We start from the raw sequence: 25731 nt of genomic DNA on the forward strand, positions 1-25731 counted from the left end.
TGAAGTACAAGAAAAGATGGTGTGAAGATAAATTACACCTACAACATTTAGGCCCTCATTACAACCTCAGCGGTCTTCTCAGAAGACCGCAGAGGCAGCGGGCACCAGAATACCGCCAGTGCTGGCGGTATTTCTGGCTCCCTATTTCGACTTTTCCGCTGGGCCAGGGGACGGTTACAGAGTTACCATCCGCTGGCCCAGCGGAAAAGTCACATCAACATTGCTGCCGGCTCGTAATAGAGCCGTAGGCAATGCAGATTTGCAGAGAGTGCAGTAGCACCCACTGCGCATTTCACTGCCCAAAATTCGGGCAGTGAAATGCGCGATGGGGCTATGCCTGGGGGCCCCTGCACGGCCCATCCTAAGTTCCCCTTACCGCCAGCCTTTCCGTGGCGGTGTTTACCGCCGTGGCCAGGCTGGCGGTCGGGCACTCATAATCCCCAGAGCAGCGGTGCTTGCATAGTGTTGGGGCCAGTGGTATGACCGTGGCTATTGCGCCACGGTCAAAACAGCTGGTGGAACACCGCCAGCCTGTTGGCGGTGTTACCGCCAGCTTACTGCCGGCCGCCAGGGTCGTCATGAGGCCCTTAATGTCCTTCACAATCAGTCAGTGTGCAGAAAGCCTCCTTAGTCCATACATTTAAAAATTAAACTTCTCTTACAGGGACTGCTCCCTTTTCTGAGGCTTTGGAAGAAATTGCAAAATGGAGATTGCTGCTGCTTAGGTCTCGGGAGTGGAAGGAGCTGTTTCTGTAAAATTATACAAAAAGGGACATAACCAACTGAGATAGAAGGAGATCCAACAGAGTAGCTTGTAAGCTTTACCATAAGGGTCGAAAGATTCATGTGTGAGTGGTTTCAGAATAGGAATGATCACAGCTCCTTAATTTGTCAATCAATCAATCAGGATTTATAAAGCGTGGCTAATCACCCGACGGGGCATCCAGTTGCTTGCAGGCCCCAGAGGTTTATTCGATCAGCCAGATCAAATTCCAGAAGTGAGGTGATGGTCTGGAGGTGCGTGGGGATGCTGTTCCAGGTTTCCTCTGTGATGTGAGGGGAGGAGCGTCCTCCACTTCTGCTTCAGTGGATGCGGGAAGTATGGGCAGGTGAAAGGGAGGGAGAAAATTATGTGGGGAACTGTGTCTGAATTACAGTATAGATCAGAAATGTGTTAGTGTACCTGCGTAATATGGTGTCAAGGGTTTTGTACAAGTGAAGGAGAGATGACCACCTTCAGATATGTGACAGGAGAAACCCTTGCAAGAGTTAGGTTAGAGTCGATGGTTTATAGCGGTGAATGATTCATTTTCAGAGGTTTCTAGGAGCAGGATAAGTTCAGAATTCTAGTGAAATATTATCAAACAGGTTTTAATTTAACAAAGGGTGATGTATTGGTTATCGATCAGGGCCAAGGACATCAGTTTGTGTGATGCTGCTTCATTATGGTCATGTGGGGTTGCGATAGGATAATGGAGTAATGTTTCAGCTTCATAGAATGGGTGTTCAAAAAAGACTGCAAGGACCAAAATACATACTTGTGGGTTACACAGTGAAGTAGGATACACTGTCATTCTATGAAAGAAAATAACTGAAAAACTTATATTGGTGCTAAATATGGTCTCAAGAATATAGGGCCTGATTTCTATTTCGGCGGGTAGCCCGTTTCACCGTTAGGGCAAAAGAGTAAATTACTCCATCGTCCTTATGGAGATGCTGCCTGCCAGATTTACAAATGACTGCCACGCTGGCTGGGATTTCTACGCAGTTTGGTTCAAGGCTCCGGCAACATAAGGGACCAAACTGTTTTCTTTTTCATTTCCAAAAAGAAAATTCTGAAGTGAGATTTTCTTTTGGAATATAAAAAAGAACATCCCCCCTCACCCCAAGAGTAATCTTCCATTTCCAGGAAGCGTATGGTGTTTCTTTACTTTCCCTACTGTCTGGGTATGCCTGGTGGTGACAGACATTAAAACAACAGCTATATGTCCTCCCACCTTAAGTGGGGGGACGGACGTAGAGCCAATTCCCTGACAACCGCTTATTCCATCGGGCTGTTGGAGTAGTTTGGTAAGGCGGTGATGAAGGAGTCACTGCCATAGCCGAACCTATGGCCGTCTGCTCCTGCGCTTAAATTGAGCAGAGGACCACTGCGTTGGCAGGGTGGGGACTCTGTCACTGATGCAATGGAGTTCCCTCTCAGCTGACATATAAATCGGCCACATAGTTTTTAAGAGTGAAAGGTGGTAAGAAAAATCTGTGCCTTGGAGGCAGTGCTCATGTATATACAGAGATGTGACTGGTAGAGGTTAGGTGTTTGGACAATGTTAGGCGTGTAGTCATTTAAAGAGCCCAGGAGGATCATTATTATGAGAAGAACTTAGGTTGTTGTGGATGTGCTGACAGGTACAGGTAAGTCAGAAGATGAAATGACCAGAATATTGATGACAGGTAGTGTGAGGAAAGGGATGAGGATGGCATAGTGATACCAAGGTATGTTGAGTTGAATGTAGAGATGAGAAATTTGCATTTACGTCTTTACGCCCTCTTTGAATACAACGCTTGCTGTGATGCAGCTTTGTTAATAGGAATAATTACAAATTTTTTAGATCTACATTTGCTCCTCAAGTGCTTAAACTACAAATTAAGTTTTTTTATCTGAGGAGATCTGCTGTAAAGAAACTCATCTAGTGTGAATTCTCAGGTCACGTGCAGGACATGGAGACCAGGAGGTTATTTGGCCCTCAAGAAAGTCAGCAAGGAGCATATCGTCCGGAGCCGTCAGCAGGAGCATATTAGGACGGAGCGGAGGGTGCTTCAGCGGAGTCAGTCGCCGTTCATTGTCAGGTAATGAGCACAGGCTGGGGGTGGGAGGTGGGGAAGTCAGGTGTGGAGGCTGTCGACAGGGAGCTCACAACTGAGACCTCAGCATACATCTCTCCCTACACCACCACAGCGTGAGCTTATTTGTAGAGGTAGAAATGTACATTGATGTCTCCTTCATGCACATCTGCGCTTCAAGAGCCAAGATGCTCTTTGTTAAAACTGTAAACTTCACACTTGTATAGCGCACTACTTACCCATTAGGGTCTCAAGGCACTGTACGCATACCACTAGGGGACCCCTCCTGGCTTTTCCCTGTGAGGTGCCCACCCAGGCATCCAAGCACTGTTGGGGCCATTGTGGAGATTAAGCAAGCTATTGCCCAGAGTGGGACCCATTCATTAGATTAGGCACAGAGGCGAGAATTATCTGTACCAAGGGAATTGAGCCCAAGACCTGCCAAGGCGGGACTTGAACCCTGGTCCTGGGCCAGATCTCTGCTTCAGGGTCTGCTGCTCTAACCATTGAGCCACACTTCTCCATCTGCATGGAAACGTCCTGGTTTGCTGCACCCTAAGATTTGCTGAGGAGTGAAGTTCTTTCAGGGCATTGGTTGGTTAGAGGGAAGCTCCTCACTCATTGTCATTCTCCTAATCCAATGCTTGCAGTTTCACAATATGCTGCTGTAGCTCCTACGCTGGAGTGGGCCATCTTGAATGCGGAAATTGAATGATCATCAATAGAAAATGGTTAATGTAGTTGAGAAGAAGCAGAAGTCTGACATGCTCTGCTTCTTTAAGGCTCAGCTTTGTTGTTGGCAGTCGCAACAGATAAGATTGAGGTGTGCAGAGCCCTCAGTGTCTACTTCAAACTTGGGTTCAAGTTAGCAAACAAATGCACAGCCCAGAACGTTTGCACGCGCCCTCATTAGATGCACCATCAGCAGTTCTGGGCCATGCCCACGAGGGAGTGTAGCAGGGAAGCACTGAGCGCCTTTTTAAGATGCGGATAAGTGTTTACCTGCATAAACACCCACGCTTGAAGGGTTATACCAGCTGCCAGCCAGGCGGTCAGGAGCACTTTCCTGCGAGTGACCTGAATCCCTCTGATCCAACTTTTGGGGAGTTCTTGGAATCCCATCTGTGTAGCCTCAGACACAGACCAGGTTTGTGCCTGGGCACACCTGGCTTGGGACAGAGGGAGGTGGGGGAAGCTCCTCATGAGGTGAGGGCAGTTCATGGGTGTCCTCTTGAAGAATCCCAGTTTTCTCTCAACCCCTTCTTAGAGGTCACACCTATCCACTATCCTCATCACATCTCCCAGGGCCCACATGCCCATACTTGGGGGCATGTCCGTCTGGAAGTGAGGAGGACACCAGTTAGAAGGGATGTGTTCTGGGGAAGCACTCGTGCCCTCAGAGGCTTTCTTGCAGTCCTTACTGGAATAAAGATGCCCTCCTTATTTGATAAAGTGAGCGCCTTTAGCAGTGGGGTCGCTGATTCCTTAATCAAGTCCATGTGATGGAAGTAAGACAAAGTCTGCTTACCTCTTTCTGTTCACCTAGATTGTTTCAGACGTTCAAGGACAACAAGTATGTTTACCTGGCCCTCGAGTTCTGTGGAGGAGGAGAGCTGTGGACAAAACTGCGGGAGGTGTAAGTCTCACTTGTTTTCTAACTTCAGATGCTGTGGCCAGTTCACAAATGTTTTCCCTGGTGCAGTTAAATTGCATGCTCAATGATTGATTTATTGCATCATTGATGGAATTTATGGGTGTATTGTTTCCTACAATTTGACCACTCCTTTCTAAGACATTGTTCAACATTACCCAGGTCTTGTAGGGTTAAGTGGGTAAACCCTTTCTCTTACAGTTTTGGAGATGGGCATGACCATTACAATTATGTGCCACGTTTTTACAGCAATGCATTATGGCAGGTCTTTGTGAATACATTAAGGGTGGTTGATGTTAATCTGAGCAGCTCCAGGTATGTTCACCATTGTGGTGCACCAGATCTGTGAAAGTATTTAATGAGACAGATTGTGTAGATCTGAGATGCTCCAGGAAAAATGTGTATCGTGCGCTGCCAGGTCTTTCTGAGTATTACATGAAAGAGATGGCGTAAACCTCACTTGCTCAAGGTATCTTCATCATTGTGCTATGCCAGATCTGTGGGAATATTCCATGAGATGACTGGCGTAAATCTCAGATGTTCCAGGAATAATTTGCGTTGTGATATGCCGAGTGTGTGAGTATTACATAAAACGTATGTTGTAAACCTCACCTGATCCAGGTATCTTTAGCATTGTGCTATGCCAGACTTGTCTGAATTTTTCATGAGATGGCTGGTGTAAATTACACCTACTCCAGGAATCTTTAGCATTGTGCTGTGTCAGACCTGTGTGAATATTCCATGAGATGGCTGGTGTATATTACAGCTACTTCAGGTGGCTTTAGCACTGTGCTATTCCAAGTCTGTATGAATATTCCGTGAGCTGGCATGTGTAATTTTTAGCTCCTGCAGGTATATTTAGCACTGTGTTATGCTTGGCCTAAGTGAATATTCCTTCAGATGCCATGTGTAATCCGAGCTGCTCCCGATATCTTTAGCACTGCGCTATGCCAGGTCTGTGTGAATATGTCACGAGACAGCATGTGTAAATCTAAGCTACTCCTGTTATCTATAGCACTATGCTATGCCAGGTTTGTGTGAATGTCATGAGAAGGCATATGTAAATCCGAGCTGCTCCAGGTATCTTTAGCACTGTGCTATGCCAAGTCTGTGTGAATATTCCATGGGACGGCATGTGTAAATCTCAGCTGCTCCAGGTATCTTCAGCACTGTGCTATGTCAGGTCTGTGTGAATATGTCATGAGACGGCATGTGTAAATCTCAGCTACTCCAGTTATCTATAGCACCATGCTATGCCTGGTCTGTGTGAATGTGTCATGCTACGGCATGTGTAAATCTCAGCTACTCCAGTTATTTATAGCACCATGCTATGCCTGGTCTGTGTGAATGTGTCATTAGATGCCATATGTAAATCTGGGCTGCTCCAGGTATCTTTAGCATTGTGCTATGCCAGGTTTGTATGAATATGCCATTAGAGAGCATGTGTGAATCTGAGCTGCTCCAGGTATCTTTAGCACTGTGCTGTGCCAGGTCTGTGTCAATATGTCATGTGCTGGTCTATGTAAATATGAGCTGCTCCAAGTAGCTTCAGCAATGTGTTATGCCAGGTCTGTAAGAATATTTCATGTGCTGGTCTGCGTAAATATGAGCTGCTCCAGTTGTCTTTAGTATTGTGCTCTGCCAAGTATGTAGGAATGTTCCATAAGATGTCATGTGTAAGTATGAGATGCTCCTGGTGAATGTTTCATGAGACGGCATGTGTAAATCTCAGCTACTCCAGGTATCTTAAGCTTTTTCCTATGGCATGTCTGTGTGTATAATCCATAAGATGGCATGTCCCACCTGCTCTAGGTATCTTTAGCACTGTGCTATTCCAGGTCTGTGTGAATATTCCATGAGATGACATGTGTAACTATGAGCTGCTGAAGGCATTTTTAGCACTGTGCTATGTGTGGCCAATGTGAATATTCCGTGAGACGGCATGTGTAATCTGAGTTGCTCCTGGCATCTTTAGCACTGTGCTATGGCAGGTCTCTGTGACTATATCATGAGATGGTATGTGTAAATATGAGCTGCTCCAGGTATCTTTAGCACTGCGATGCCAGGTCTCTGTGACTATATCATGAGACGGTATGTGTAAATATGAGCTGCTCAAGGTATCTTTAGTATTGTGCTATGCCACGTCTGTGTGACTATGGACCTGATTTAGAACTCAGCGGATGGGTTACTCTGTCTCAACGGTGATGGATATCTCGTCTGCCGAAATCCGAATTCTATAGGAGATAATGGGATTTAGATTTTGCCAGATGAGATTTCCATCACCGTTGTGACAGAGTAACCCATCCGCTGAGTTCTAAATCAGACCCAATGTCATGAGAGGGTCTGTGTAAATATGAGCTGCTCTAGGCATCTTTAGCGCTGTGCTATGCCAGGTCTGTGTGAGCATACCGTGTGATGGCATGTGTAAATCTCAGCTGCTGCAGATATCTTTTGCACTGTGCTATGCTGTCATGAGATGGTCTGTGTAAATATGAGCTGCTCCAGGTATCCTTAGCATTGTGCTATGCCAGGTCTGTGTGACTATGTCATGAGACGGTCTGTGTAAATAAAAGCTGCTCTAGGCATCTCTAGCACTGTGCTATGCCACGTATGTGTGAATATATCTTTAGATGGCATGTGTAAAATTAAGCTGCTTCAGATATCTTTAGGGCTGTACAGTGCCAGGTCTGGGTTAATATTCCATGAGACGGCATGTGTGATCTGAGCTGCTCCGGGTCTCTATAGCACTGTGCTACGCCAGGTCTGTGTGAATATATCATGAGACGGTCTGTGTAATCTGAGCTGCTCCGGGTATCTATAGCACTGTGCTATGCCAGGTCTGTGTGAATATATCATGAGACGGCATGTGTAATCTGAGCTGCTCCGGGTATCTATAGCACTGTGCTACGCCAGGTCTGTGTGAATATATCATGAGACGGTCTGTGTAATCTGAGCTGCTCCGGGTATATATAGCACTGGGCTATGCCAGGTCTGTGTGAATATATCATGAGACGGTCTGCGTAAATATGAGCTGCTCCTGGCGTTTTTAGCATTGTGCTATGCCAGGTCAGTGTGTATATTCAATAACATGGCATGTGTAAATCTGGAATGCTTTAAACAGCTACCTCAGTCATTGTGTTGATAAATCAGTGTCTTTAGGAAATAATATTTTCTTTGTTACAGATGCGGACAAGGGAAGGGGAAATATAACATAATCAAAAAGTGTAAAGAACATTAATAGATTTGTAACAACATTTGAACAATGTGTCACCAAGTGACTCAAAGAAATAGAAACTAGCTTTCATTGTCCTTACATTCTTAGTACCAAGTTCATGAGGTTTCTCATATTAAACGATGCACAGTAATCAGGATAAGGAAAGTGAAAATTAAAATACCTCTCTCAATGGAGCCAGACAGGTGGATTTAAAGCCTGGCTGACAGGGTACTCCATCACAAACCCTCAGTCCACCTGCCTTACTGTAAGCAGGGCACTCCATCACAAACCCTCAGTCCGCCTGCCCTACTGTAAGCAGGGCACTCCATCACAAACCCTCACTCACTCCACCTGCCCTATTGTAAGCAGGGCACTCCATCACAAACCCTCACTCACTCCACCTGCCCTATTGTAAGCAGGGCACTCCATCACAAACCCTCAGTCCACCTGCCCTATTGTAAGCAGGGCACTCCATCACAAACCCTCAGTCCACCTGCCTTACTGTAAGCAGGGCACTTCATCACAAACCCTCAGTCCGCCTTCCCTATTGTAAACAAGGCACTCCATCACAAACCCTCAGTCCATATGCCTTACTGTAAGCAGGGCACTCCATCACAAACCCTCAGTCCACATGACGTACCATAAGCAGTGCACTCCATCACAAACCCTCAGTTCACATGCCCTATTGTAAGCAGGGCACTCCATCACAAACCCTCAGTCCACCTGCCTTACTGTAAGCAGGGCACTCCATCACAAACCCTCAGTCCACCTGCCCCATTGTAAGCAGGGCACTCCATCACAAACCCTTAGTCCGCTTGCCCTATTGTAAGCAAGGCACTCCATCACAAACCCTCAGTCCACCTGCCTTACTGTAAGCAGGGTACTCCATCACAAACTCTCAGTCCACCTGCCTTACTGTAAGCAGGGCACTCCATCACAAACCCTCAGGCCACATGCCTTACTATAGGCAGGGCACTCCATCACAAACCCTCAGTCCACCTGCCTTACTGTAAGCAGGGCACTCCATCATAAACCCTCAGCCCACATGCCTTACTGTAAGCAGGGCACTCCATAAACAAACCCTCAGTCCGCATGCCCTGTTGTAAGCAGGGCACTCCATCACAAACCCTCAGTCCACATGCCTTACTATAAGCAGGGCACTCCATCACAAACCCTCAGTCCACCTGCCTTACTGTAAGCAGGGCACTCCATCACAAACCCTCAGTCCGCATGCCTTACTGTAAGCAGGGCACTCCATCACAAACCCTCAGTCTGCATGCCTTACTGTAAGCAGGGCACTCCATCACAAACCCTCAGTCCGCATGCCCTGTTGTAAGCAGGGCACTCCATCACAAACCCTCAGTCCGCCTGCCCCGTTGTAAGCAGGGCACTCCATCACAAACCCTCAGTCCGCCTGCCCCGTTGTAAGCAGGGCACTCCATCACAAACCCTCAGTCCGCATGCCTTACTGTAAGCAGGGCACTCCATCACAAACCCTCAGTCCGCATGCCCTATTGTAAGCAGGGCACTCCATCACAAACCCTCAGTCCGCCTACCCCGTTGTAAGCAGGGCACTCCATCACAAACCCTCAGTCCGCCTGCCCTATTGTAAGCAGGGCACTCCATCACAAACCCTCAGTCCGCATGCCCTGTTGTAAGCAGGGCACTCCATCACAAACCCTCAGTACGCATGCCCTATTGTAAGCAGGGCACTCCATCACAAACCCTCAGTCCGCCTGCCCCGTTGTAAGCAGGGCACTCCATCACAAACCCTCAGTCCGCCTGCCCTATTGTAAGCAGGGCACTCCATCACAAACCCCCAGTCCGCCTGCCCTATTGTAAGCAGGGCATTCCATCACAAACCCTCAGCCCACATGCCTTACTGTAAGCAGGGCACTCCATCACAAACCCTCAGTCCGCCTGCCCTATTGTAAGCAGGTGGTCCATCAGCTTTCTGTCGGTGGTGCTCCTGTTGGCTCCATTAATGAAAAGATTAGTCTGACAAAGCACTACCTGATGGAATAATGACATCACAGCGCCACCTCTATTTAGGGCAGGTGGTCTGATGCACGTTTTCCTGTTTCTCACCACCATGGAAAGCCTGGCATACATGAACAGAATCATTAAAATAATGACTCCCACGTACCTGGAAAAAAATACCCAAGTGTGGAGGTCATTACTTATTTGTTTTTCAAAAACAAACTCGAAGCTTAGAAGCTTGTTTTTTAAAATAAAAAGTTTGGTAGACGGCCGTTAAAACCAACAGTGGCCGCCCACCACACGCTTGGTACCGATGGAGGAACCATGTCACAGCGGTTCCTCTTGAAAGTAGAGAGCTCGCTGCTGGATCAGCGGTGATCTCTGAATATGGCGATCCTCTATCCATCAGGGAGGTGGACATGATGTGCTCCGTCTCCCCGAATGCCAGAGGTAAATCCGCCAAACCCTAAATCTGGCCCAGAGTCGAAATTTCCTAGATGTTCAATTAAAGAGTTGCTCATTTAAAAACCAAAACTGTGACTTGATCTGTTTTAGGAAGAAGTTCACTGAGGAAGTGGCTGTCTTCTGTTGTGCCTGTGTTGTAGAGGGACTGGACTATCTGCACGCCAATGGAGTCATTTATCGGGACCTGAAGCCTGAGAATCTCATGTTGGATAAGCACGGATACGTCAAAATGGTAAAGTCTTTATGAAAGAATGGACAGATGGTGTCTGCGCTATATGGCGAGAGGTCTGTATGGAGAGCGTGAGTGCCCGCAGATAGACTCCGTGTGTGATTCCATGCCCTGGAGACAGACTGTACGTGATGTTAAAAACTCCATCCTGGCTACGTGTAGTTTTAGGTTCTGTGGATCTGCTGAAGGTGTTGTCCAGTTCCCATGGAAAGGTGATCGGTCTAGATCCAGGCTGAAGGCATAATCTTTATGTGCAGTTCTAGGATCCAGGGACATGATTTATGCTTAAATCAGGAACAATCTGTGCAGGTCAGTGAGACCCGAAGGGCAGTATGTACATTCCACCTTCACAGGATCACTGCATGTATAGCTGTAAGACCTATGACAATATAGTTGTACAGTTGCTATTCCTTGGGTATGTGTGTCTAAGTATGTTCATAAGGACAAGATGGAGTAGTTCATGAGAAGTCAGAGAGTGGTGTTGGGGAGAGAAGAGATGGGTGGGGGAAGTGGGCTAGGTGGAGGAGACAGGCACGATAAAAAGAGGGGAATGGCTAGGCATTCCCACTGCATGGCTGAAGAGGGGGCCTCCATAGGTTTGGAGTTGGGAATGGCTGTGTGTGGGTGATCTAGGTTTGTATGTTTTTGATGACGTGAACAAGCTCAGTTACCCGTCTCCCACAATGTAACAAAAAGATCCCAGATTCCCCCGTGGCAGTGTCACACAAACCAATGTTGTCCCTTTTTCAGTAGAAAACCTTTCGATCTCAGGGATTCCAAGACTGTGCTCATTTGAGAAGGTAGTTTCTCAACTGCAGAAGTCCAGAGGCCCAAAGATTGCACATGCATTGTGTTTCTCAGGAAATGTGTGCATTGTGTTTCTTGCATCGGGAAACGTGGACACACACACGACACCCAATTCAGTATAATCCAGCCTCAGCTGGAAAAAGGAGTCTATCCTGTTAGGTAACACAGGTGCTGTTATCCCTGGTCCTGGTCATTACATTGGGAACTGCACAACTTCCACAAACAAGGCTCATTCTATTGCTAAGATAGACCCTGTGTGGGTGTTCAGTCCCTGCCCAGTGGAGTGAGGCCTACGGGCTGTTATAGCATGTGATGCAGACTCCACCACGGGATCATAAGGAGTGGCCAAAGTAGTTAAGATGGCGGGGGTGACACAAATGAACGTTGTCTTCTTGGGAAATCACCTGAGGTGTCATGTAGGTTTTGGCCAAGCAGGAACGGCACCATAGTTTGGAGTTACTACAACCAACAAAACTCATGGTTCCCTTCTCTTTTGAGAGGCGTGAGGGATAGCATGATTTACGCCAGCAGATCTTCCAATGGTTCTGCTGATGTGATGTGAATTTGTTTATTGAAAACAAAACAAACTTCTGGAGCAGGCTTAGCAAACATGATGCCAACTCACCAGGGTTCAGTCCCATTGTCTGGTAGGGATGTCTAAATTTGGTAGATTGTTCTCTGCAAAGGGGGCAAAGGCCATACCGATGGTCATAACCTCTGCTGAGCTTGTGATCAGGAGGGCCACCCACAGGTGTCTGAATTGAACTGGTAACTTTCAGTGTTGTTCTAGCTGATTCTCCCGGAGGATCAATTTCAAGTCTGATGTCATTCAGTCTGTCCTTCAAGTCTTTTAAGACTGTACGATGGCAGCAGCCGGATAATAGTCAAGTCAGTAAGTTATTCGACAAAATTGGTACTTTTGCCTGATGATATGTGATGTGAAGTCTCTAGTCGTGGGAAGGGAGCCTATGTTCACTGTGAGAACTTGGAAGCTTTTTAAATATGTCTCTCAAGCAAATCCAAGGGAACAACGTCATTGTCTAAAGCCATTGTCTAAAGCTTATTCTCTAAATATACCACAAAAGCAATGACTGAGATATGTAGTGTATAGACTGATTACGCATGTGTTTACGTCACCTTCGTATGTCATATCGTGAGATGGGTTTTCAGGTGCTAGTGTTATGTGCTTGCAGGTGGACTTTGGTTTTGCGAAGGAGTTACGGAAAGGGGAAAAGACGTACACGTTCTGCGGGACCCCAGAGTACCTGGCACCAGAAATCCTCCGCAACGAGGGGCATGACTTCGCAGTGGATTTCTGGATGTTGGGAATTTTAGCCTTTGAAATGATGGTGGGACGGTGAGTATCTAGACTATTATAGGGTCACGAACGTGGAGTTCAGAGTGAGACACTATTTGCTCTATAGTCATTGGAACCAAAATATAAAAATAAGTCATTCTTTATTGATATGTGGAAGGTTGGATCACTATAAAATGTACATCCTATCCCAGCCTTGCATGTACCTTTCATTTCCAGGCAATCTTGTTTCTTATTAGTGAAAGGTATGTAGAAGTCATTTAATTAAGTACAGCAGAGTGACTGTGGCGTGCCCTCTTAGAATCTACTCTTGAGATAGCTGCCAAAGGACAGAGAAGCAGACTTTAAATTCTGAATGGCATGCATGCCCAAAGGGTCTTCCTCTTTCCATGCCCAGGAGTGCAATCCTTCTTTATGCCCCATTTTAATGGACTTTTTTCAAAGTGCACGTGGTTCACGCCATGGACGTCAATTCACCAGAACGCCGGGGGTAGCGGAAGTGACATCAAACACTCTTTGCTTCACCCGATGATGTCACAGGAAATGGCATCACAACACCTTTGACCTCTGACATCACAGGAACTGTCACTGCATGGCCATTGGCTTGGCACCATCACACAAAGTGATGCATCTGACCTTTGGTTAGTTACATCAGGCAGAAAAGCTGGAAAATCTCTAGCTGCAAATGAAAGACTCTGTAAACAAACATAGTTTATACAAATCCTATTGAAAATACTGCTACATACATTGTCTGCATCAGGATAGTATCTTTAGATGCAAGGTTGAAATAATGCAGCGCTGGTGATAACCTATTGAATGGCGTACAACATTGGAAAATATGCTCGCGAAGTTGAAATCAGCCATTATCAATATCAAATAACATATACTGGGAAGGATGATGGCCCGAGAAAACTTAGCACAAGTCTGTTTTGCCATTTGTTTTAGAAATCAAGGGGCCTGTTTACAAGTCAATAGCGCCACCTGAACGTCACAAAAAGTGATACGCCAGTGCCGCTGTGCAGTGCGCCGTATTTACAAGGCGGCGTTAAACCACTTTTTGTGGCTTAACGCCACCTTGTAAATACGGCCCCTTCACACGCAGCACTTTGCTTGTAAGGGGTCTGCAATGGGTGTTGCTGTGGGCGTTCCACAGCAACACCCGTTGCATTTTGATTTTGCCCCAGATTTACAAGATTTCGTAAACCTGAGGCAGTGGCAAAAACTAACACCACCGCAGGGGTGACGTTAGCAGGGCGGAACGAGGAGAAATGCTTTTATCTCGGCTCGTTTCTTGCTCTTTATATGGGTGCTGCATTCTGCAGCACCCATAGAAAGAGCAAATCACCATCAAAGATTGTTTTTGTGCAGGAAGGTGTCCCTTTCTGCACAAAAACAATCTCCCCACAACGCAGCCATCCTTGCACCATGGCGCAAGCGTGGCTGTGTTGCACCAGGCAGCTAATTTAGCGCCGGCGGAGGGGTAAACACAGGGATGTGCCGTATTCTTTCAAATACAGCGCATCCCTGCATTTTAGAAGTGATGCAGGGTAGCGCTGCCAACTTTGGCACAGCGGCTGTGCTGCACCACTTCTTGTAAATATGCCCCTAAGAGTACCATATAATTAAAACTCAGTTTTAGAATGTAGGTCACCTCTTCCTTGCCATGATATGGTGTATATACTTTCCCAGCTAAGGAGCCTATGCACCTTTCCACGTTTACTATCATTAATTACTTCTACAGAAAAAAGGGCATCACCAGAAGAGTTCTTTGTAGTATGCTTGGCACCCTCAGCATCTTTACTGTGCTAGGAAAAGGTGGCAATAAGTTACTTACATGGAAGAAGCTACTGGCTGCCATGCTGATGTTGGATGACTAATAGAAGAGTACTTTGATAGCTGGAAATCAAAAGACTGACCTAAATGACTATTACTATCAGTCTGTTGCTTGGCATCCTTGAAAAGAAGAAGGCACCGATTGGGCAGTAAATAGTTGCCTGACTAACACAAAATAAGAGGCCAATATCGTCAGATGAAATACTATCTGCTGCCATGAATTACCGTGCTTCACATGATGGTTGTACATCTTGCTATAAAGAGACTGACCCAAGGGTAAGCTCATGCTCGATTAGTCTAAAATCTAGAAGATGGCTGAAAGTGCAGCAGGCACGGCTTGCAGATCTCTGAATAGGATACTAGTGGCTACAAAGAATAGTTGTTGTACTGACGCTTGATGAGAAACCACAACTCTGTGGACAGCAAGATTTGCTTGGCTACCTTGAAATCAAGGAGGCTACTAATGCTTTGCATTATTGTTTTCATAGCTCTAGCTGATGTGTTGAAGCTGCAGATCCATTGTGACAGGAACAAATTCATTAGACAGCAAGTTGGTGCTTTGCCAATAGTACTTGGAAGCGTGGTAGATGCTGTCTCCATGGACCTGCATAAGGTGCTAGCTTCTGCAATCACTGTTAGATGTTGTCAGGTGGTATTTTCATTAAAGTGAGAAAAGACTAACTGGAAAGCAGAAATTGCTTGCCGGCCCTTCAAGAGGAAGTTGGTACTGCCTGGCAATAAACTGCTTATCTGTCTCTCACACGTCCTCATTCATCACACTTTTAAGCGCTTTGTCCCATAACACGGTGGTCCTCACGCACGACATGGAAACACTTTCCACACAGGATCAAAACAAAGAGAAGGCCCATACAACTGCACACTTACAAGGAGTAAGCAAGTGCTACCACACCCCCTCTCAGGACTAGTAAGTGTTCTGCAGATGCTGCATGTTGTTGTTGTTCTTTTGAGAAAATAACCTCAGACTCTGAGGTGAGTGCCCTTACATTAGCACTAGAGCGGTGTGGCACCTCTTTGAACTACATGTCAAGATGGATACTTTCTGATATTTATCCCACTGCAAGAATTTCATTGCTTGTGTGTTTTTTTACTGGTGACACAAAATCACTCAAAGCGTCACAAATTAGGCAATAGAATGGTACACATAAGCGCAAACAATGGACATGTCATGCACAAGCTTTATCAGAAAATGGCAGCTGTGCACCCTGGCATGGCTTTTATTAAACCAATGCTACCTGGCTGGTATTTCAAAAAATGAATAATTAAGAATATAAAAAGCAATCATTTTCCTTTCACCTTCACTTATTCATTTTTTTGTGATTTCATACAACTCGAATTATGGGCTCGGGCCTCAAACATGAAAGTGGCCCATATCCCTCTGTTGCTGGATGTGGTTCTCATATGTACCCAATAGCTATGAAGGCTTCACCAACCTGAGATTACTATTTCATATTTATTTTTAAATAACATATCTGCTGATAGTTGTGCACAGCAGTCTGTGGGGTCCATTTGAAACACAGCGACTGCTCTTGTGTGATGTAGAACAGTGTGTTAAATTATGATTGCATTGGTGCTTAAAAATGGAAGTTCCAAACAATTTAATGTATTTTCTACAGTACAGCAACCAGAGACATTTCTTTATGTCCTTCGGGGGCTGGAACACTTCTGTGTTCTTCATTTATGTATGTGTTCCAGAGAATGGAAACAGTTATTCATTTAGATCATATAAACAATTAAAATAGTTTTTCTTTTGGCTTATGAGAGAATGGAACTAGTTCTTTGCTTAAGTTGAGCAGAAAAAGAAAAGTTGGTTTTCTTATACGAATCGATAACATATTTTTAATTGTGTCATAAATTAAGAAAAACAGCTCTTGGTCGTAAAACCAACCATTATTCTGCATGGAGCAAAATATTTTGAAAAACGAATAAGTTTTGCAATGCCTGCATGCTTTCTCCTGATCTTCTAAATAGAGTACCTGCTGTGCTGCCTAATCCCTGCCGCAGGCCCAGGCCTCCCTGCATGTGCATAAGCCGCGCAGTGTACAGCTCCAGGGCTGGGTAAAGAGACGCTGCACAGGCTCGGACACAAGTTAGCAACATGGAGTGCTTGGTGTCTCTCCTCTCTAGGAACAGTGGTGCTACAACTTTGCAAGCCAAGGGCACCAGCTACACCAGGCCTCACGCGCACTGACTTAAATACAGTGCCCCGCCTGGCCACAGCTGTACAAAAGCACATGTGTAGAACACAAATACATGCTGCAAATGTACGCCATGATGTTGCAATATGTTTGTATATATTACACTGCTAACTGTATCACTGCAACCTCACACAATGTTGTAAACTTCACGGAAGGCTGGAATTGTAAGGAAAATTGTCCAAATTTAATTGAAGCATCAACAGAGTGCATTATGTTTTTTAATCTAGTGGCTAAACAGGTGACCTGCTATTAGAAATGGGGACTCCAGTTTGGAGTCGGTTTGCACCCTGTCCAAGTACAGACCCTTATTCTAGTCAGGATAAGAGAGATACCCGCTCAGATGACCCCTGCTCACCCCATTTGTAGCTTGGCATGAGCAGTCAGGCGTATCTCAGAAGCAATGTGAAACGCATTTGCACATAACACACAGTAACAGTGAAAACACTACAGAAGGACACCACACCAGTTTTAGAAAAAAAGCCAATATTTATCTGTATAAACAAGACCAAAACAATAAAAATCCGACATAAAGTAATAAAGATATGAATTTTGAAAGATTTAACTTGAAAATTCAGTTCCTTGAAGTCGATAGCTCCACCTGAGACTATCACAGTTTTGTGATCAACAAAACCAACAGTCGCAGGCCAGCTATGGTGTCGGGAACACCCGCAAACAGTACCTTGGATTTGCAGGGCGTTGTGATCCTCGTGGTGAGCTCCAGAGAGTGGCGTTGCTGTCGTTGCCATGTCGGTTCCGGAGTCAGTGTGGGAGTCATCGGACCCTTGAAGTCACACGTGTTGCAGATCGAGCTCCGGGCTGATGAAGTCAGGAGAGCTGATGTGGATGGTGTCAGGGCTGCGATGCGCAGCGGGATGATGCGCCGTACGGTGCCCACAGGTCCCGGTGCAGGCAGCAGCTCGGTGATGTCATCCAGTGGTGTTGGTGAGACCAGGGCTGGTGTGTGAAGTGGGGCGGTGAGATGTGCAGTGTCATCAGGTCACGGTGCAGGCAACGGTGTCGTTGTTGCTGAAGCGCTGTTTTTGGTAGGTCCATGCTAGCAGGAGGAGACAGTGCTTCGTGACCCTCACGAGCGGTGTCCACAGGCCACGGTGCAGACGGGGATGCCTGGTGACAACACTGGAGTCGATGTCGCTGGCGTCGGTGGACCGGGGCTGTGGTGCGGGATGGTACTTAGTGGTCCTCTCGAACGGTGTCCACAGGCCACGGTGCAGGCAGCAGCGTCAATGTCAGCAGTAGCGGCATCGTTGGGGATGCCCAGGCTGTGGTGTGAACAGGCGATGCCGGAGTGTTGGCCCACCGGTCACGATGCAAGCAGCTGCTCGGTGAAGTAATCCGATGACGGCATCAGTGAGACCAGGGTCGCGGTGCAAAGTGGGGTTATGCGACTCTGTGCGGTGTCGGCAGGTCACGGTGCAGGCCAGTGGCATTGTTGGCAGCGTCACAGTGATTTTTTCTCTTGAACAGCACAAAACACACAGTTATCAGTGCTTAAGATTGAGGAAACTGAATGTTTGATATCCCTGAGACTTCCACCAGGAGGCAAGCTCTACTCCAAGCCCTTGGAGAACTCTCCCCAGCAGGGTACACAGCAAAGTTCACCCTTTGCACTCTTTTAAGGCAGAAGCAGCAAGTGCAGGCCAATCCAACAAAGCAACACAGCAAAGGGACAGTACTCATCCTCCAGCTCTTCAGCTCTTCTCCTTGGCAGAAGTTCCTCTTTATTCCAGAAAGATTCTAAAATTCTGGGGTTTTGGGTTCACTACTTATACCACTTTCTGCCTTTGAAGTTTCTAAGAGTGGCATTTTCAAACTAACAGTCTAAAAACCAACTTCACTAAAATATGTATTTTTAAATTGTGTGTTCAGAGACCCTAAACTCCAAGTTTCTATCTGCTCTGTAAGGGAATCTGCACTTTAATAATATAAAAGCAGCCCCCGTGTTAACCTATGAGAGGGACAGGCCTTGCACAGTGAAAACCGGATTTGGCAGTATTTCACTGTTAGGACATCTAAAACACATTAGTACATGTCCTACCTTAAACATACACTGCACCCTGCCCCTGGGGTGCCTTACATGTGAGAAAACGGAAGGTTTCGACCTCTCAAGTAGGTACACTTGCCAAGTCGAATTGGCAGTTGAAAACTAAACACACAGACACTGCAGTGGCAGGTCTGAGCCATGGTTACAGTGCACCAATTGTGGGTGGCACAAACAGTGCTGCAGGCCCATAAGTAGCATTTGATTTATAGGCCCTGGGCACCTCTAGTGCACTTTACTAGGGACTTGCCAGTAAATCAGATATGCCAATCATGGATAAACCAATCAACAGTACGATTTCTATAGGGAGCACTTGCACTTTAGCACTGTTTAGCAGTGGTAAAGTGCGCAGAGACAATAAACCAGCAAAAGTCCAGTATACCATAAAAACAGGACGTCAGAAGGCAAAAAGAGAGAGGTGACATGCCAAAAACCTGCCAGGTCTTACACATGTCCCCTCCAGCTGAGAGTAGGGGGAACTACCCAACCCCTGGGGAGTCCTCCTCACTAAGGTGGAAGAACTTGGACAGACCATCAGCGTTGGCGTGTTCAGTGCCACGGCGGTGTTCTACTGTAAAGTCCATCCCCTGTAGGGAGATGGACCACCTCAACAGTTTTGGATTCCCCCCCCCATCATCTGCACTAACCATCTGAGGGGCCTGGGGTCGGTCTGAACCCGGAAGTGAGACCCAAACAAGAAGGGTCTTAGCTTTTTCAGCACCCAGACCACAGCAAAAGCTTCCCTTTCAATTGCACTCCACCTCTGTTCCCTGGGGAGTAGTCTCCTGCTAAGGAGGACTACAGACTGGTCTAGACCCTCTTCATTCAGCTGTGAAAGTACTGCTCCCACACCATGCTCTGATGCATCTGTCTGTACAAACTCCTTGGAGAAGTCAGAGGCCAGCAGCACGGGCGCCGTGCACATGGCCTCCTTCAGGGTGTCAAGCACAGTCTGGCACTCCTCAGTCCAGATCACTTGTCTAGGCTGCTTCTTAGAAGTCAGCTCTTTCAAGGGGGCAACAATGGTGCCATACCCCTTCACAAACCTGTAGTACCCGGTGAGGCCTAAGAAGGCTCTCACCTCTGTCTGGGTCTTGGGGGGTGCCTAAGCCCGATGGCATAAATCGTGAGTTGTAGGGGCACCACCAGGCCGCTTCCTACCTGATGTCTCAATGACCTGCTCCATCTGGCACTTACTGGCCTTGATAGTGAGGCCTGCGGCCGGCAGCACCTTCAACACTTCCCACAGGTGGTGCAAGTTGTCAAGGTAGGCGGCACTGAAGTCTTCAAGCCCAGCCAGGACCTGATTGACCAACCTCTTAAAGGTGGCAGGGCATGACCTGGAACTGGAAGTGCCCCTCTGGTGTTGAGAACGCTGACTTCTCCTTGATCCCCTCGGTTAAGGCAATCTGCCAGTACCCAGACATTAAATCAAACATGCTGAGGAACTTGGCAGCCCCCAACCGATCTATGAGATCATCAGCTCTGGGGATGGAGTGGGCGCCCACTTTGGGGACGGCATTGAGCTCCCGGTAGTCCACACAGAACTGAAGTTCTGGTGTGGCGCCAGGTGCAGCAGGCTTGCATACCAAAACCACTGGGCTGGACCAAGGGCTGCTGGAGTGCTCAATCACCCCTAAAGCCAACATCTTGGAGACCTCCTCTTTGATGCTGGCCTTCACTCTGTCAGCCAACCTCTAAACCTTGTTTTTCACAGGCAGGCTGTCCCCGTGTCCACATTATGCATGCATAGATGGGTGACACCTGGAAGGAGCAAAAACAGGATTGCAAAGTGTCCCAGTAACTGCCAACACTCACTCTGCTGCTCTAGAGTCAGAGAAGGACTACGCCTCCTACTGAACCATCCTGCTCCTTGGCAGACAGGAGGTCAGGGAGAGGTTCACTTTCCTCATCCGCCCCATCATCTGTAGCCAGAAGCATGGTTAGCTCAGACCTCTAAAAGTGGGGTTTGAGGCGGTTCACATGTAGAAACCTCAAGGGCTTCCTTGGAGTCTGCAAGTCCGCCAAGTAGGTGACGTCACTCTTGGGCTCCTTCACCTCAAATGGCCCTGACCACCTGTCCTGCAGAGCTCAAAGCTCTACGGGGGCCATTACCCACACTTTCTGGCCAGGCTGAAACTCAACCAGAGTGGTATTTGGTTGTACCCGCGTTTCATGTCCTCCTGGCTTGCCTGTAGGTTTTCTTGTGGGGGCTTCCTAAAGCATGCGGTCTGGTTTCTGAAGGCCAGCATGTAGCTAAATACATCCTGGGGTGGCTTCCTAGGAGCTAGCTCCCAGCCTTCTTTCACCAGACTCAGAGGTCCTCTGACCGGATGCCCATACAACAGTTCCAAGGGGCTAAAGCCAATCCCCTTCTATGGTACTTCCCGGTAGGCAAACAGAAGACATGGTAAGAGGACGTCCCACTTACACCTCTTGGAGTCTGACAGACCCTCAATCATGCCTTTCAGGGTTCGGTTGAATCTCTCAACCAACCCATTACTTTGGGGGTGGTAAGGGGTGGTGAATTTGTAGTTCACTCCACATTCCTTCCACATGGCCTTTATGTACATGGACATAAAGTTGGTACCCCGGTCAGATACCACCTCCTTAGGGAAACCCACTCAGTAAAGATCCCCATCAGTACCCGGGCCACAAGGGGTGCCATCACTGTCCTCAGAGGGATAGCTTTCGGGTACCGGGTGGCATGATCCACCAAGCCCAGGATGAACCTGTTGCTTTAGAGCTGTCTTGGGGTCCAGAGGCCCTAGTATCTCAATGCCCACCTGCTCAAAAGGGGATCTCATGACAGGAAAGGGTTGGAGGGGGGCTTTACATTTCCCTCCACCTTTGCCACTTGCTTGGCAAGTCTGACAGGATCTGCAGAATGCATCGGAATTCTTTCTTATTTGGGGCCAATAGAAGTGGGTGACAAGCCTGTCAAAGGTCTTGCCATGCCCCAAATGTCCTGCTAGAGGCACATCATGAGCCAAACCCAGTAGGAAGGCTCTGAAGCGCTAGGGTACCACCAGCACACAGGCTGCCCCGGGCTCAGCAGCCTTAGGGTCACTATACAGGATATCATTCTCCCAGTAGATCAGGTGATTGTTGGGCTCAGCGCCAGTTGCCTGGTCTTCTTCCTGCTGCCTAAGACCCACAACAGTAGGGCACACCTTCTGCTCTGCACAGAATTCCTCCCTGGGGGGGCCCCCTTCTTGATGCCAATGGGTCAGCTCAGGTAGGTCTCCCAGTTCGGCCACTTACTCCCTTGTAGGTGCCGGGGCGTCCCCCTCGAGGTCAGCCTCCTCCAGCACCATGGAACGTCTGGGGCAGGTTTCCCGCGCCCCTTGCCCTTTCTCTTGGCAGTCACCTGGGCCACTGTTTCAGGCTCCAGGTCCATCTGATCACCCTGTCTGGCTGGCATTGACCCAGTGGTCACGCATGCCCACTCTGGCAACCCCAACATCCCCAAGTGCGACCTGAGCTCCACCTCCTTCCAGGCAGAAGTCTCCAGGTCGTTGCCCAGCAGACAGTCAACTGGCATGGTGGGACTCACCGCTACCCTCAAGAAACCTGTGACCCCCCCCCACTCAAAGGGAACCTGCGCCACCTTACATTGGCACTCTGTGTTTTCCACTGCAACTACTTGGTGGAATACAGTGGGACTATTTGCTCTTCAGACACCAGGTGACACCGGACCGTGGTCACACTGGATTGAGTATCTCTGAGAGTCTCTACCCTTTGCCCATTGATGGTCACCCACTGGCTGTATTTATTAGTCTTATCAGGCATTAGGTTTCTCTGGACCATTTCACAGTCCCCTAGTGAGACAAGGGTTATCTCTGTGGGATCCCACACCCACCTGGGACCACCTCCTCCCCAAGTGCTACACTGGCCAACCCCTTGGTCTGCCCAACGCTGGATGGCAGTGTCCACTTGGGACACTTGGGATCTCCCTTCATGTGACCCTCCTGGTCAAATGCAAAGCACTTACGGTGCCCTGAAGAGACCCATGTTTTCTTATCTCCTGGGGGGTGGGATTTCTAACCTGGGTTACTAGATTGGGGCCCTTTGGAAGACTCATTTTGTTTATCCTTGTCCCCCCCCACCCTGCTGCTGAGAACCCTGCCCACCTCTGGCAGAGTCTCCCCCATATACCTTTTTGTGGACTCAGGTACTCACCCAGCGGTCCGCCTCCATAGCAAGCTTCAGGGGGTCAGTCAGCTTACTATCCGTCAAGTGCTTGTGCAGCTCTGCACAACACAGACTAGAGAAGTGCTCCCATACAATTAACCACCTTTGTATGTTGTCACCCTTCTTATACTCTCTCTCTAAGTTCTTAGGAATGTGCACAAATGCTGCAGTGAGGTATTGCTGCCACTATCATTGTTGGACCTACTCCTCACATCCAGCTCCTTTACTTTAAGCTCATGCTCCAAGAGCATTTTCTTCTCCTCCATCTTCAATCCCTCCAACTCAATCTGGTACCTCCTGGCGTTTCCCCTGTCCTCCAGCTCCTCTGGAGTCAGGTTCTTAGAACCACCGCTGCTGCCTGATCCAGAGGGTATCTCCCCTCCTAGCAGCTCCTGTACCCTCAGCACATCTTCCCCTGGATTTGGGTCCACAGACTCCCCCATTGGATCCACGGACTGCCCACTGGCAGTTCTGGCTGCTACCCAGGCCCATAGCACCTTTTGTAGCTCCTCCTTTTTGTTGAGACCTCTGACTTGGACTTTGAGTTTTTGGCAAACTGCCGTCGGTTCCTTCGCAGTGTAGGTTTCCAACCTATCCTCCTCAAAAACCAAATCCTGGGATGCAACTGATGGTGCTCTTGACTGAGACATGATGTTGTTGAGGTCCACTTGAACTCAAGATCAAAAATAGGTCAAAGAGAAAAAAAATCAAAAACAAAAAAACTGTATGTGGCACGTAGTGGTCTGCGATATGGTAGTAGTGTACACTGATCACTGGGTCAAGTGCAAATGGAAGTCCTATCCTGACCGCTGACAACCAATGTTAGAAATGTTAGAAATGGGATCTCTAGTTGGCAGTCAGTTTGCACCCTGTCCAAGTAGGGACCATTTTTATAGTCAGGATAAGAGAGATACCCGCTCAGATAACCCCTGCTCACCCCTTTGGTAGCTTGGCACGAGCAGTCAGGCTTATCTCAGAAGCAATGTGTAAAGCATTTGCACATAACCCACTGTAACACAGTAAAACACTACAAAAGGACACCACACCAGTTTTAGAACAATAGCCAATATTTATCTGTATAAAACAAGACCAAAACGATAAAAATCCGGCATACAGTAATAAAGATATGAATTTTGAAAGAATTAACTTAAAAACACAGTTCCTTGAAGTCGATAGCTCCACCTGGGGCTATCATGGCGTCTTGATCAACAAAACCAACGGTTCAGGCCGGCCGTGGCGTCGCGGGCCAGCTATGGTGTCGGGAAGATCCACAAACAGTACCTTGTATTTGCGTGGGCGTCGTGATCCTCGCAGTGAGCTCCGGAGAGGGGCGTCACTGGCGTCAAGGTGTCGGTTCTGGAGTCAGTGCGGGAGTCTTTGGACCTTTGAAGTCAAACGCGTTGCAGATCGAGCTCAGGGCTGATGAAGTCATGAGCGCTGGCGTGGATGGCGTCGGTGCTTCGGTGCGAAGCGGGACGATGCGACGTACGGTGCCCCAGGTCACGGTGAGGGCAGAAGCTGGGTGATGCCGTCCAGTGGCATCGGTGAGACCAGGGCTGCAGTGTGAAGTGGGACGGTGTGATTTGCAGTGTCACCAGGTCATGGTGCAGGCAGCAGCGTTGTTGCTGCTGAAGCACAGTCGTGGGTAGGCCCAAGCCAGCGGTGCGGGACGGGACAGTGCTACGTGACCCTCACGAGCGGTGTCCACAGGCCACGGTGCAGGCAGGGATGCCTGGTGACGACACTGGAATCGATGGCACTGGGGTCGGTGGACCGGGGCTGCGGGACGGGACGGTGCTTCGTGTTCCTTATGAGCGGTGTCCACAGGCTACGGTCAGGCAACGGCGTCGATGTCAGCAGGAGCGTTGGCGTCGTGGAAGCCCAGGCTGTGGTGTGAGCAGGCGATGCCGTAGTGCGGGGCCCGCAGGTCGTGGTGTGAGCAGCGGCTCGGTGAAGTCATCTGATGATGGCGTCAGTGAGATCAGGGTCGCGGTGCGAAGTGGGGCAATGCGACTCCGTACGGTGCAGGCCAGCGGCATAGTTGGCGCCGTCGCAGTGGTTTTCCCTCCTGCACAACACAAAACGAACAGTTCCCAGTGCTGCAGGTCAAGGAAACTGAAGTCTTTGATATCTCTCAGACTTCCAACAGGAGGCAAGCTCTACTCCACTTTGGAAAACTTTCTCAAGCAGGATGTAAAGCAAAGTTCACCCTTTGCACTGTTTTCAAGCAGCGGCAGCAACTGCAGGCCAATCCAACAAAGCAACACAGCAAAGGGACAGTACTCTTCCTCCAGCTCTTCAGCTCTTCTCCTTGGCAAAGGTTCCTCTTGATTCCAGAAAGATTCTAAAATTCAGTTTTTTTTTTTGGTCCACTACTTATACTACTTTCTGCCTTTGAAGTTGTCAAAGTTAAAAAAAAAGACTCATTTGTTTGCAAGATCCTTCCTTGTCCAGGCCTGGCTCCAGGCACACTCCAGGGGGTTAGCGACTGCATTGTGTGAGGACGGGCACAGTCCTTTCAGGTGCAAGTGACCACTCCTCCATCTACTCCATCCGAGATACCTCATCAGGATATGCAGGCTACACCACAGCTCCCTTTGTGTCACTGTCTAGAGGAGAGGTGTGAACAGCCCAACTGTCAAACTGACCCAGACAGGGAATCCATAGACAGGCAGAGTCACAGAATGGTTTAAGCAGGAAAATGCCTGCTTTCTAAAAGTGGCATTTTCAAACTAACAATCTAAAAACCAACTTCCTTCACTAAAAGGTGTATTTTTAAATTGTGAGTTTAGAGACCCTAAACTCCATATTTCCATCTGCTCCCTAATGGAATCTGCACTTTAATAATATTTAAAGGCAGCCCCCATGTTAACCTATGAGAGAGATAGGCCTTGCACAGTGAAAACCGGATTTGGCAGTATTTCACT

At 47.9% G+C, this 25731-nt stretch overlaps 1 protein-coding gene across 1 annotated transcript in view; it reads left to right on the forward strand.

Annotated features, from left to right (window-relative positions):
• LOC138295370 (cGMP-dependent protein kinase 2-like) overlaps window positions 1-25731 on the forward strand; it is a 256512-nt gene that overhangs the window by 202158 nt on the left and 28623 nt on the right. The window contains exons 14-17 of the mRNA XM_069233613.1: window positions 2705-2847; window positions 4388-4477; window positions 10242-10383; window positions 12381-12544. Coding sequence (XP_069089714.1) covers window positions 2705-2847; window positions 4388-4477; window positions 10242-10383; window positions 12381-12544 — 539 coding nt within the window. The remainder of the gene's footprint in view (window positions 1-2704; window positions 2848-4387; window positions 4478-10241; window positions 10384-12380; window positions 12545-25731) is intronic.

The sequence above is a fragment of the Pleurodeles waltl genome, chromosome 5, assembly GCF_031143425.1.
Source record: "Pleurodeles waltl isolate 20211129_DDA chromosome 5, aPleWal1.hap1.20221129, whole genome shotgun sequence".
Lineage (NCBI taxonomy): Eukaryota > Metazoa > Chordata > Amphibia > Caudata > Salamandridae > Pleurodeles > Pleurodeles waltl.